At 29.8% G+C, this 14,356-nt stretch overlaps 2 protein-coding genes across 3 annotated transcripts in view; both read left to right on the top strand.

Annotated features, from left to right (window-relative positions):
* Nucleotides 5,267-8,855, top strand: LOC107636627 (replication protein A 70 kDa DNA-binding subunit C-like). 2 transcript variants are annotated; one of them, XM_021121281.1, is made up of 11 exons: nucleotides 5,267-5,373; nucleotides 5,890-6,157; nucleotides 6,258-6,354; nucleotides 6,455-6,576; nucleotides 6,663-6,747; nucleotides 6,849-6,981; nucleotides 7,135-7,289; nucleotides 7,403-7,532; nucleotides 7,647-7,841; nucleotides 7,949-8,194; nucleotides 8,309-8,855. In XM_021121281.1, exons 2-11 carry the CDS (start codon nucleotides 5,971-5,973, stop codon nucleotides 8,474-8,476), a joined length of 1,518 nt encoding a protein of 505 aa, XP_020976940.1. In that variant the 5' UTR covers nucleotides 5,267-5,373; nucleotides 5,890-5,970; the 3' UTR covers nucleotides 8,477-8,855. The 2 variants fall into 2 exon arrangements, with proteins under 2 accessions (XP_020976940.1, XP_020976939.1); XM_021121280.1 differs by having other exon boundaries at nucleotides 5,309-5,750.
* The window catches only part of LOC107636628, a 31,715-nt gene continuing 30,705 nt past the window's right edge, over nucleotides 13,347-14,356 (top strand). The window contains exons 1-2 of the mRNA XM_016340125.1: nucleotides 13,347-13,546; nucleotides 13,639-14,135. Coding sequence (XP_016195611.1) covers nucleotides 13,347-13,546; nucleotides 13,639-14,135 — 697 coding nt within the window. The remainder of the gene's footprint in view (nucleotides 13,547-13,638; nucleotides 14,136-14,356) is intronic.

Raw genomic sequence — 14,356 nt, 5'->3', positions numbered from 1 at the left:
CCTGACAGATGGCACCGAGGACGGTGCAAAGCCTTAAGTGTGGGGAGGTCGGTCAGTACCTGACTTCCGGAGGTAATTTCTCTTCCCTAGACATCAATAAATTAGGATATTTAGTTAGTTTTTCTTTTATAGGATAGGATAAATTGCATAGTAATAGATTAGTTGCATGCATGTTCTACTTGATTGAAAAGACAATAAGTTTCTTCTAAGACTCTATTTTTGGAACAAAATTTCACTAATTTTAATAAAAAACATATTTTTTTTTAAATTTGCTTGAAGTTGTACTTGGAACATGATTTTTGAGCTAAAGAACACATAACCTGTGAGATTTGAGCCTTTATGCATGGTTACATTATTTAACCATAATTATTTTATTCTTGTGTGTTTACTTCCCTATGATTGTAATCTATATTTTGTTTCATCTTATATGTCCAATATTTATTATATTTATATGTTTGCATATGATTGAGGCCATTAATTGTTTAGCTCACTTATCCAAATTAAGCCTACCCTTTCAATTACCTTTGTTAGCCACTTTGAGCCTTTAAATCCCATTTGTTCCATATTTTACCACATTACTAGCCTTAAGCGGAAAAACAATTATATATCCCAAACTGAATCTTTGGTTAGCTTAAGATAGAATTGTGTGTGCTAATTAAGTATGGAAAATTGTGGGAACAAAAGATAATAAGGGAATGTGTCATGATAATAGAATGAGAATTTGGATACCTACTCATGTGAAACTATAAGAATTAAAAATCTATGTGCATTGATAAGCTATGTTTATTTTTATGCTTATATTAAAAAAATAATAAAAAATATTCAATAAATAAATAAGGAGACAAAATTACCCCAACGTTAAGTTAAGAATTCAAAGGTCAATGCATGTATGATAAAATTAAAATAAAAGTTGATACATGAGTATGGAATGTGAAAGAGAAATTCTGGGTAGCTAGGTATGAATTCTAAAGTTATATAGAATATATACATAGGTTATGTTAAAGCTTGGGTTAATTAAAGATTCAGTTTATAAGCTTACTTAGCCATATATGTATCCTTACCATTACCTTGGCCCCATTACAACCTTGAAAAGACCTCATGATGTCTGCATTGGTATATTAAATGTTGTTGATTGATTAGGAGAAGAACAAAAATTAGAAAGCATGATTTGAGAAGGATAGAGTGATTGCCCTATACACTAGAGAGATTAAAGTGTATATACATTATCAGTGAGGGTTCAATGCTTAAAATTCTATATTCCCTGTTTCATGAGCTGCCTTCTTGCATTTTTATCTGTTCTTACTGCATGAGAATTGAATTAGTGGAATTTGATTTGTAATTGTTTTGAAGAGCTTATTTATTATTGATCAAGTGGACACAAAAATCATACAGTTGCATTCATATATATAGGTTGCATTGCATTGCATGAGTTTTATATGTTCCTACTCAGTTATTTTATCTCCTTCAACTAAGCATGAGGACATGCTAATGTTTAAGTGTGGGGAGGTTGATAAACCACTATTTTATGGTTTATAATGTGTTTAATTGTGTGGTTTTATCATGATCTTTACCCACTTATTCATATGATTAGCATGCATTTATATTTTCTTCCTAAAATTATTACATGATTGAAAACTTGCTTCCTAGAGACTTTTAATTATGTATTTTAATTCTCCTTTATTCCATTCGATGTCGTGATCTGTGTGTTAAGTGTTTCAGGTTTTATAGGGCATGAATGAGTTGGAGATTAGAAAGGAAGCTTGCAAAAATCGAAGGAACACAAGAAATTAAGGATATGACCAGCGAGAAGTGACGCGGAAGAGAGGAAATCGCAATGACGCGGTCGCATGGCTCACGCGACCGCGCGGATTGGAATAGCACAAGTGACGCGGAGGCGTGGACGACGCGCCCGTGTGGCAAAGCAAAACGCCGCATGACGCGTCCGCATGAATGACGCAATCGCGTGACATGCGCGATCTGCATAATCTGCAGAATTCGCTGGGGGCGATTTTGGGCCCTCTTTTGACCCAGTTTTCGGTCCGAAAAAGCATACTAGAGCCAGAGGACATGCAGAAACCAAAAGAGAACATTCATTCTATACAGTTTTTAGTTTTTAGATCTAGTTTTACTCCTCCTCTAGGTTTTCTCTCTACACACTCATAGTTCTTAGGATTTTTATTTCGATTGCTCTTTGCATTGGGATATTGAAAAGAGTTATTACCTCATCAAGACTTCGTCATTCTAGTTCGTTTTCTTTACTTGGCTTTACTCTTCCATGTCCTTTAATTTACTCAATTTTATTATTGAATTATTTTAGAATTTATTAATACAAGAGTTACTTTTATTTTTAATTGATTCCTTTGAGTTTTATTTATCATGTCTTTCATTAGTTCCCTTTTCTATGTTATGTGTTCCATAATCACAATGAGCGAGTAGTTCCCTAACTTGATGGGGAGTTGATTGAAAGGAACCCTTTAGTTGGAATACTCAAAAGAGAGATTGTAATTGGGTTTACTGTTGGATGGCTCTCTAGTCACTAACGCCAGTCCTTCCAAGTAAGCGGATTGGGACTTGTGAGTAGAAACATCATTTCAACTTGTTTGACTTTCCCTTACTTAGTAAGGGATAACTAAACAGAATGACCTTCAATTATCAATTAATCTTGAGAGTACTACAACAAGAATAGGGCTTCCAACTAATCTACTCCCAGTCAAGGCTTTTATTTAAATTACTTAATTTCCCCAATTTAATTTCCTGTTTATTCAACTCAAACTCTTTCTGAAAATATCTGATTAATAAAATAGCACACCTTTCTGCAACTCGTTGGGAGACAACCTGGGATTCATACTCCGAGTATTTTAATTTTAATTTTTGTGACAACCCTTCTAAATTGATAAGTAGAATTCTGGTTGGTTAAGAACTATACTAGCAACGCATATTTACAACAATTTTTGACTCGCCAATTTCTGCCACGTCAAGGTGCTTTTCGACGGATTTGGATCTTCTAAAGTTTGAATTTCACTTTAGAGAGTAAAGTGTGATCTCTCGTCATTAATTTCATAGGTGGGACCAATAATAAATATGAAAGAGAAACTATTCAAAGGTAGAAGATCACACTTTACTCTTTAAAGTGAAATTCAAACTTTAGAGGATCCAAATCCCTTTTCGACGTATGACCAGTAGAAGAGGTAGTGGTCGAGCTAGATCTTGACAAAACTTTCAGAATAGAGCTCCCTTTATCCCGAGAGCTGGGTGGAGAACATGCAGGGACGGATTCATTCACAAGGGGGTGGGGGACAAATGCCCCCAAGAAATTTTAAACTTTTTTGAATAATTCTTAGTGAAGAAGTTTTTTTGCTCCCACTATATTATTAATATTGACCTCATTATATTAAATTATTATAAAAATTAATTTATTAAATTTAACTTTACTAATATATAAATTTATTGACAATTACTCTAATTATTCCAACTCTCCAAGTCCTTAACTTTTGATTGATGTTCTATCTTATCCATTAAATTTTCTTTCATTTAACATTTGACTCTTGATAGTCAACTTGAGAACTTCGTATTAAATGTGCATTTTGATGACTAATTTTTAAATTTATAAAAAATTGGTGTTTATTTTTCAAAAATTAGTTGAGACTCGAAAAAATATTGTTTATTCATTAGTATTTTTCTTTTGAAGTTAGTTTTAGTTTTGCTCATAGTAACTGCATCAGTTGAAAGAACTATCTTTACTATGAACATCATATAAAAAGTTGGCTTCATAATTATATGGGAGATAAATTTTTAAATGAATATTTAGTAACATATATAAAAAGAGATATTTGATTGTATTGACAATAAAAAAATTATTTAATTTTTTGAAAATATAAAATTCGAAAGAATAAATTTTAAATTATTTGTTATTATTTTAAATTAGGGTTAAGTACGATTTTGGTCCCTAATGTATAGGCCGACAATTTTTTTATCCCCAACCTTTTTTTTTTATACAAAATGGTCCCTAAACTTTAACTTGGTTTTAAAATTTTTCCTAAGGTTTGACTTGTTTTTAAAGTTTTTGCGACAGAAGCAGAGACAGAGGTGGATCGTACGTGGACAGCTTCCACTTCTTCTTCCCTTCCCCCTTCTTCTTTCCTTCCCCCTTTGCAGGACCACAAACACTCCATGGCATTTTCTCAAAATTTTGATTTTTCTCAAAAATAAAATACTTTTAAATCCTTATTATTTGTTGGTGAAAGAGGGTAAGTATGTATCATTATTGCCACTTCGAAATTCCAATCCATTTTTTCCTTTTTTTGCTTTTTTTTTGGCAAAACTGTAAGCTATAAATAAAAAGCAAGAAGGAATGAGATGCTTCTATTCCACTGTTTGATTTGAAAGCTACACCTCTATCTATTGCTTTGAAACTAATTCTTCACCTAATATGTAGGGGTTCAGTAAGTTATAGAATTCAATGTATATTCTTAGTCAATGAGAACCTTTTTTTTTTTTGTCAGAGTGAATGAGAGCCTGTATTCAATGTGTTTGTTTTTGGGCCACTTTTCAAAATATTTTTATGGGTATCCAACACTTGTTATAAGCCCAATAGAAGGTTCAGGATAACATTTAGGTTAAATTGATTATGTATATGCAAAACACGTTACTTAGGGCAAGCAATTGGCGTGGCTTTTGGATATGGAGACCGATGGCAGCAGAGTGACAGCCGTCATCTTCTTACTTTCATTGCAGTAATCGATTCAAGGTAAGATTATGTTTTTTGTACTATTTAATTGTTTGTATCCATTTTTTGTAATGAACCATAATACATGTTTTGTTATGTCTGGAATTCGATTATTTGTTTATTTATATCTTCTTCTTACTATTAAATTGTCTTTATCCATGTTTGTGTGAACTATGGATGGATAATACATGTTTTGCTGAAATCTAAAATTAGATTATTTATGTATAATTATACTGATCTTGTCCCATTTTAGGGTTTATGGTCATTCATTGAATTGAATTTTGATGAATAGTGATGTTTCTGAATCTGGAAACTGATGTCATAGTTTAGGTAGGAGATTGTGACGTGTGGTATGCATTTTTATTTTTTTTCCTTCTTGATGTCAGTTAGAATGCTGTTCATGTCATGTTAGTTGGTATATAATATTACAATATATTCTTCTTTTAGATAGATTACGACATTCTCTTCATTGGTTCTTTCCATCTTTTTGCTCTTCTTTCTTCCTATAGAGGTAAACTAAAAACTAGAGCTACTAATATAAAGGTAAGGTTGAGAACTGGGATGAAGATGATGGTTGATTTGATGTTTGAGAGAATGAGTGGAGTGGTTGATGTTATCATCCCTGGATATGAGGAAGATTTCAATTGGTAAGCAATGTTGATTTCCCTCCACTATCGCAAAATTTTTGAATTCAAATGTTGAGTTGTTCTTTAGTTTTTGCCTATAAAAGGCTATTGCCTCTCTTCGATATCGTGTACATCATTCTCTACCCCCATCTCTTCTCTGTCTTTCTGCTCTCTTTTCTGTTGTTTGTTCTTTGTTGAGTTTGTTCTGCCTTTCGTAAGTGTGATATTGTGAGATTTGATTGTTTGCAATGAGTCCTCCTTTTGATCCTATCAGTAAGATCGTTCCTCCACGTGAGGCCTGGAGGATCAAAGTTAGGATACTAAGGGCTTGGACTGTACCTAGCTTTGGTAATGCAGATGTTCCAAATTCAATGGAACTTATTCTGGTTGATGAAAATGTGAGCGGTTGATCTTTTCTTTTTATTTGTTGTGTTCATATACTTAGTTTCTTCTTATTAATTTTTCCAATTTTTTTTGTTGTGCTTTTGTTTTCGTTCTTGATGAGTTGTATGTTTTTGTTCTTTTGGATGTTCATAGTCTACCAAAATCCAGGCCACTATAAGGAAGCAACTAATCCACAAGTTTAAAGATCATCTTCTTGAAGGCAGTTGTTATAAGATGAGCTATTTTGCTGTTGTTTCAAACCAAGGTTCTTATAGAGCTACAAAGCATGAGTTCAAACTCATTTTTCTGTTTCGTACAACAGTGACAACAATTCCTGATGATATAATACCCAAGTCTTGTTTTTCTATATATCCCTTTGAAGACATATTGCAAATGAGTCAGGATCATGACTATTTAGTTGGTGAGTCTTGACCTCGTGTCTTTCATTTACTTCTTCAGTTTCTTTTCTTCTGAAAATTATTTGTTACATCTTTTTTACTCCTATTAACATATCAATGTAGATGTAATTGGTCTTTTGACATTGGTTGGGGAAGAGAAAAACTATGACAGGGATGGTAAAACGGTTAAGATGGTGGTTGTCGAACTTTCTTCACAAAAGTTTGTTGCTCTCACCCTTTATTTCTATTTCTATATTTATTTGTATTCTCATCTATTCTGAAAAAAGTTTCTACTGAGTTTTCCTTTTTTTCATGTATAGGATGATGCTGCGATGCACATTATTTGGAGAGTACGTGGACCAGTTAAATGATTTTCTTGCTTCTGGTTATGTTGAGCAACCGGTTGTCATTGTTCAACTTGCTAAGATTAAACTTTTTCGAGGTGTTGTAACTGAATGTTATCTTATTATGTGTACGGTTATGTTATCCCGATCTTTAGATCTGTTGACATTCTTTTATTACCCATAGGTCAACCTAGTCTCCAGAATGTTATGAAAGCAACAAAAATTTACTTTAATCCTGATTTGTCAGAAGTTATTGATTTTCGAAAAAGGTTTGTGTTATCCCTCCCAAATTATCTCTATGTTGCAGTCCTTTCTTTGTTTTTATTTTATTCTGTTGATGTGAAACTAAATAGTGTTTTTTAAATCTTAGCATGGTCGAACAAGGGATTAATGGCACTCAACCTTTATTCATTGCGAATGAGGGAAAATCTGTTTCATTGGAGGATGACTTCATGCGCTTAACTAGGCGATCCACAATAGATCAATTACATGATAACAAAGAGGTTTATAAATTTATACTTTTTTCATTCTGCCCTCTTATGTTTATACATAATTTGTATGTTTAAATATACTTCAAGGTGGTTTTAACTAATTTTTTTTCCTCGATTAGATTATTTTTTTCCTTCACGTGGTGTTTTGTTGTGCATGGTATGCAGGATGGGAGTTTTGTTATTATGGGTACTATCACTGATATTGTTGAAGAGGGTTGTTGGTGGTATTCCACTTGTGTGTGTGAAAAGGCAGTTTATCCTGAGTCTGGGGTCTATTTCTGTGATGTTTGCATGCATCATGTGACAAATGTGATTCCAAGGTTTCTATTTTCATGATTTGTAGCTTTTCAAATAATTACTTCCTCTTTTTGTTTACTTAAATTCTGACAAGGTCTTTTATTAATTTTTCTATTTTATCGTCATATTGTTATAGGTTCAGACTTAAAGTAGCAGTTTCTGATCATACTGGACAGGGCATATTCGTTTTGTTCGATCGTGAAATAGCTTATTTGCTTAAAAAAGCATGTGCTGACCTTTTTAATGAAGTCCAAAAGGAGCCAACTGTGCGTATAATTTTTTATGTCCATCTAAATGTTGATCTATAAATAGTTATCATTTTTTTTATGATATTATTCATTATGATCTAGATGGTGACCTCTCTGATTTTATCCTTATAGGTTCTGTGTGGAGATAGCTATCCTATTACATTTAAAACTTTAGAGGGTAAAAAAGTTTTACTAAAAGTAGATACCAAGTCCCTTGGTATAGACAAATACTTTGGAACCTTTCGTGTAAAAAGGATTTGTGATGACCCAACTATTATTTCTATGTTTGAGCTTGCTGAGAATGAGAACGAAGTGACACCTGTCAAGGTTATTCTCTTTTATTGTTTTTTGCTTTTTCTTTATTCTTTGATTCTTTTATTTTTTTTATTGCATTGCTCTTGCTTGAGTGTTTCTTCTTTCATTCTTTATCGAAGGATGCATGTGTTCCTGGGATTGGTTTGGACATAGGTGAACCCTCTTATACACAGCCTACCTCAAAAGATGTTAAGCTTTCAGTCTTGGATAAGGATGAAAGTGTTCCTGGTCTTGATGACATTTCGATAGATATGGACACTAATAGGAAATCTGTTGTTCCTCAAGTTTCTGGCGATGATGATGAGAATCAGGTCTTTAGTGATGAAGTTGGCTCATTGCTCAACTCAGGTGTTGAAGAAACTCAGGTCACACAGTCTGAACTTTCTATTGAATCAGATCACTTATTCAATTTATTATTGCATTCCATTTTCTCTTTTTATTCATTGGTTTTGTGTTTTCTATTTTTTTTATCTGTCTAGGACTTCCTATCTCATCTTCTGGATAATTCGGACAACATTGATGTTTCTTCTATTTGCAATGATGGTGTGCGTTCCAAAGTGAAGAGAAACCTTGAATCAGATTTTCGGAAAGCCTTGGAGGAAACTGTTGGTCCTTCATCAAAGATGATCAAGGTTGAAGATAATTAGGATGGATAGTTATTTAGCTGAAGTTAGCAGCTTTAATAGGGTTATATGACTTAAATTTCGAATTAGATTTCATATTTCTCATGCTGACTTATATTTGAAGTGTGTCCTTTTTTTTTTTGAGGATATGTCCAACTGTTAGGAGAGTCACAACTTATCCCTTCATGTTTTGGTTGGTCTGTTGTAAGTATTGTTATGCTTTTTTGAATTAGGAAGGGTTTGTGTTAATTTCAAATGTACTCTGCTAAAGATTGTACATATTGTCATGTATTTAGAAGGACATAGGTTATAGTCAGAGTGTGGAATTATAATGTCACTTTTGTGAATGTAAGCAAGCAAGTGTAATGAATTTTATAATATTAATGGAAGGAAATAGCTCCATTAGTCTTAATTCTTTTGTTTTTTTCGTATGCTGTCTTTTATTCATTTGTGTTGTTCATGATTAGTTGTTGTTATGCTCCATAATTGCCTTTGAACATGTTTTAATTCAACATATCATATGGTTACAGTAAATTCCAATGTAATAGTCTCATTTGATTGTATTGTAATTGATCGAATATTTGATTTCTATTGCAAGTTTGCTACTATCCTTTTGTATTTGTGCTTATATACTATTTTTCGTTCCTATCGATTTATATCTCAACTTTGATAAAAAATGATATCCATGCGATGGTTAGTCATTATTTCTATTTGTGCTTATAAAAAAATTCAAGCGTGTGTGTGATTCAACAGTTTTCTCGATTACGTATAAAATGATGCATCATTCTGTCTACGTATAAAATGATGTGTCATTCTGTCTTTTTGTAGACTCCTGTCTTTTACTTCCTTTAAAATCATGTATTCCAATCCTGCGGCTTCGAGGTTGAAAAGAATTAACATTTTGAAAAGGAAGAAAGCATTGAAATTTGGGAATATAAGAGGTGTGTTGCCCTTCTTTTTACTGGGTTAGAGTCGGTCATAGTTATTAATATAAGTTGATTGGTTTTACCTTTATTTTCTATTTATTTCTTCTATCCATGGCTGGTTCGTTCTTAGTTGCTAAAAGAAAACTTGGAGACAAAGCCACCGGAATTAATTATGGTAAATGTTTATACGTTCATTTCATAGAATGTGTTACTTTTAATGGAATATATGTTGTTTGTAATTCTCCTATTTATTGGTTAACTTTATTGTTAATTCAATATAGATAAATTATTTAGTTGTCATAACTATATTCTATATTATTCCCGGTATTATTATAAGAAATGATAAATAAATCTTCTTTAATATATTTTTTAGAAAGATATAAGAAGTTTTTTTAGATAATTTTTTTACTAAACCAACTTTTTTAAGAAAGAAATAGTTTTTCTTGCAAACAAAGTTATGATAACAACTTCTAGCTATTCAATTATATTTTTAAAAATTATTAACTGTAAACTATTTTTAGAAAGCAGCTTTTCTTAGCATAAAGGATAATCATAACAAGCAGCAAGTGTTTTAGTTTTATATTTTTAACCTTTTTAAGTTTTTCTTTTATCTTAAATAAACCAGTCTTACATAATAAATTAGTTAAAAAAAAAACTTCTTTAATATATCTTTTGGAAAAATATAAGTATTTCAATAGAATTTTTTTTTCTAAAACAACCTTTTTAAGGAGGAAAAAGGTTTTCTTAAAAACAAAGTTATAGTAACAACTTCTAACTATTTAATTATATTTTCAAAAGTTTAAATGGAATTCTTTTAAAAGCATTTTTTAAAGCATAAAGTGTAATCATAACAAGCAGCAAGTATTTTAGTCTAATATTTTTACTTCTTTTTTAAGTTTTTCTTTTTTTAAAAAAATTAAACCAATCTTACACCATAAATTATTTTAAAAAAAAATCTTCTTTAATATAGATAAATTATTTAGTTGTCATAACTATATTCTGTATTATTCCCGGTATTATTATAAGAAATGATAAATAATTTATTTTTTTTAAAATAAATGATAAATAATTTTATAGTGTTGATTTGTGTGATTTGATTTCATTTTTGTTTGGTTTGAAATTGTAGAAGAATTACTAGATATTTTAGATCCTTCTATCAGTATTTTACCTGTTGATGATGTTGCTGCTGATCATCCATTATTTGCACAAAGTGAAATGCAAGGTTAGGTTATTCAATTTTTCCATCTTTTTAAGTTATGCTTAGGTTCAACCTTTTATTAAATTAGTTATGGTTAACTTTAAATTATTTTTAATTCATATATTAACATAAGTCTAGCTAACTTTTCTTCCATTTCTTTTCTTTAACATCTTTTTCAACAGTGTCTATTAAAAAAATGTTGAATATATTTTTTTTTTTAGAAAAATTTCCTTTAATATATTTCTTAGGAAAATATAATAAATAATTTTTTACAAAGTTATATATTTTTAAAAATTTTAATAATGTTATTTTTTTAAAAGCAGCTTTTTTTTTGGATAATCATAACAAGCAGCAAGTACTTTAGATTTTTGATTTTTTTTAAATAACACAGTCTTATCTCCTAAGTCGTTTAAAAAAAATCTTCTTTAATATATTTTTTAGAAAGATATAAGAAATTTTTTTAGATAATTTTTTTACTAAACCAACTTTTTTAAGAAAGAAATAGTTTTTCTTGCAAACAAAGTTATGATAACAACTTCTACCTATTCAATTATATTTTTAAAAATTATTAACTGTAAACTATTTTTTAAAAGCAGCTTTTCTTAGCATAAAGGATAATCATAACAAGCAGCAAGTGTCTTAGTTTTATATTTTTAACCTTTTTAAGTTTTTCTTTTATCTTAAATAAACCAGTCTTACATAATAAATTAGTTAAAAAAATCTTCTTTAATATATCTTTTGAAAAAATATAAGAAGTATTTCAACAGAATTTTTTTTTTCTAAAACAACCTTTTTAAGGAGGAAAAAAGTTTTCTTAAAAACAAAGTTATAGTAACAACTTCTAACTATTTAATTATATTTTCAAAAGTTTAAATGGAATTCTTTTAAAAGCATTTTTAAAGCATAAAGTGTAATCATAACAAGCAGCAAGTATTTTAATCTAATATTTTTACTTCTTTTTTAAGTTTTTCTTTTAAAAAAAAAATTAAACCAATCTTACATCATAAATCATTTTAAAAAAAATCTTCTTTAATATATCTTTCAGGAAAATATAAGGAGTTCTCTAGATAATTTCTTTTCAAAAATAACCTTTTTAATATTTTTTAAAAGTAGCTTTTCTTAGCATAAAGGATAATCATAACAAGCAGCAAGTGTTTTAATTTTATATTTTTAACCTTTTTAAGTTTTTCTTTTATCTTAAATAAACCAGTCTTACATAATAAATTAGTTAAAAAAAAATCTTCTTTAATATATCTTTTGGAAAAATATAAGAAGTATTTCAATAGAATTTTTTTTTTCTAAAACAACCTTTTTAAGGAGGAAAAAGGTTTTCTTAAAAACAAAGTTATAGTAACAACTTCTAACTATTTAATTATATTTTCAAAAGTTTAAATGGAATTCTTTTAAAAGCATTTTTTAAAGCATAAAGTGTAATCATAACAAGCAACAAGTATTTTAGTCTAATATTTTTACTTCTTTTTTAAGTTTTTCTTTTTTAAAAAAAATTAAACCAATCTTACACCATAAATTATTTTAAAAAAAAATTCATCTTTAATATATCTTTCATGAAAATATAAGGAGTTCTCTAGATATAATTTCTTTTCAAAAACAACCTTTTTAAGAAAGACGGTTTTTCTTAAGAAACAAAGTTATAGTTACAACTTCAAACTATTTAATTATATTTGTAAAAATGATTAAATTACTTATTTTTTGAAAACAGCTTTTTTTAGCATAAACAGTAATTATAACAAGCAGCAAGTATTTTAGTCTCATATTTTTACTCTGTTTTTTAGTTTTTCTTTTTTCTTAAATAAATCAGTCATGCATCATAAATTGTTCAAAAAAATTATCTTTTTTAATAGTTCTTTTAGAAAAATATAAGCAGTTTTTTTTCGAGAATTTCTTTTTTAAACCAACCTTTTTAAGAAAGAAAAAGTTTTTCTTGCAAACAAAGTTATAGTAACAACTTTTAACTATTTAATTCAATTTTTAAAAATTATTAAATGTACATTAGTTTAAAAAGCAACTTTTTTAAGCATAAGGGTAATCATAACAAGCAACAAGTGTTTGAGTCTTACATTTTTAATTACTCTTTTTAATTTTTTTTAATAAACCAGTCTTACATCTAAATTGTTTTAAAAATAATTCTTCTTTAATATATCTTTTAGGAAAATATATGAAATTTTTTTAGAAAGTTATGTACTTTTTAAAAGTAATAAATGTAAATTTTTTTCAATGGCAGTTTTTTTTAGGTAATTATAACAAGCAACAATTGTTTTAGACTCTTAATTTTTTTAAAAAAATAAACCAGTCTTATATCATAAGTTGTTTAAAACAAATTCTTCTTTAATATATCTTTTAGAAAAATATAAAATTTTTTTAGAAATTCCTTAATTTTGTTTAAAAGCAATTTTTTTTAGTATAAAGGGTAATAATAACAAGTAGCAAGTGCTTTAGTATGGCATTTTTACTCTTTTTAAGTTTAAATTTTTTCACATAAACCAATCTTACATCAAAAATTGTTTCTTTAGATTGTCTTGATATTAGTGATTGTGATTGCACATGTTCCACGTGTGGAGCTTCTTTTTGGTATTTAGAATGACTAGAGAAAGATTCAAGACGAGGACAACCTGTTTTTACAATTTGCTGTGCTAAAGATAAAGTTCAGTTACCGTTTTTGGAGCGAGCACCTGATTTATTAGTTGAACTAATTAACGGTGCTGATGCCAAAAGCTGACATTTCCAAAAGAATATATGTTCATACAACAGTATGTTCGCTTTCACGTCATTTGGGGGTAAAATTCTTAATTCTATCAATGATGGGAGAGGTCCGCCACAGTTTATTGTGACTGGACAAAATTATCATAGAATTGGTAGTTTGCTGCCTAATGCTGGCGAAAAGCCTAAGTTTGCACAACTGTATGTTTATGACACGGCACATGAGGTTAATAATGGGCAAAGTTTTTTTAGGTATGTGTTAATTTTTATTTAAACTTTGAATTTTAAAAAAAAAATTAAGATGTATGTGTGTTGTTATGATTCTTATATTTTTTTTATGCCAGTCATACATTTGATATAGATACAGATTTGATTGTTCGATTGCTGCATATGATTGATGAACATAATGTTATTGCAAAGTCATTTCGAAGAGTTCGAGAATTCCATGAGTATCATCCTTCAGAAGTTTACTCTCTTAGATTATTTTGTCAAAGGAGATCTGATCGGAGAGTCTATAATTTTCCATCATGTGATGAAATAGCTGCTTTAATAGTTGGTGATTTTGATAGTTCTGATCAAGGAAGGGATATAATCCTTCGATCTGTAGATGGTCAATTGAGACGAATTTATGAAACTCATCCTTTATATTGGCCGTTGCAATATCCTTTACTTTTTCCTTATGGTGAAGATGGTTTCGAAGAGAATATACCTTATAGAGGTGTTCAGAATATCAATATTCGTGGGAGAAGGACAAAAGTTTCATTGCGTGAGTTCATATGTTTTCGTTTGCAGATGAGAGAGATAGAAGAAAGTATTATTCACAAATCTAGAAGGTTGTTTGGTACGCGGAATCGTGATTACACTTTAATTATGTAAAATTCATTGCTCTTCCTTTCCCTGGAAATGGCGCCAAAAACATGATGCCAAGACCATGGTTCACAACTCCGTGTAACTAACCAGCAAGTGCACTGGGTCGTCCAAGTAATACCTTACGTGAGTAAGGGTCGAATCCCATGGAGATTGTTGGTATGAAGCAAGCTATGGTCACCTTGCAAATCTCAG

This window comes from Arachis ipaensis, chromosome B04 (assembly GCF_000816755.2).
Source record: "Arachis ipaensis cultivar K30076 chromosome B04, Araip1.1, whole genome shotgun sequence".
Taxonomy (NCBI): domain Eukaryota; kingdom Viridiplantae; phylum Streptophyta; class Magnoliopsida; order Fabales; family Fabaceae; genus Arachis; species Arachis ipaensis.
This window is presented reverse-complemented; position numbering and strand designations above follow the sequence as displayed.

Excerpts from the sequence above, each read along its gene's own strand:
- LOC107636627 (XM_021121280.1), top strand. The coding sequence starts at position 5,601 with ATGAGTCCTCCTTTTGATCCTATCAGTAAGATCGTTCCTCCACGTGAG. Across the intron at positions 6,982-7,134 it reads AATTACATGATAACAAAGAG|GATGGGAGTTTTGTTATTAT; the intron begins GTTTATAAATTT and ends CATGGTATGCAG. Across the intron at positions 7,533-7,646 it reads AAGTCCAAAAGGAGCCAACT|GTTCTGTGTGGAGATAGCTA; the intron begins GTGCGTATAATT and ends TTATCCTTATAG.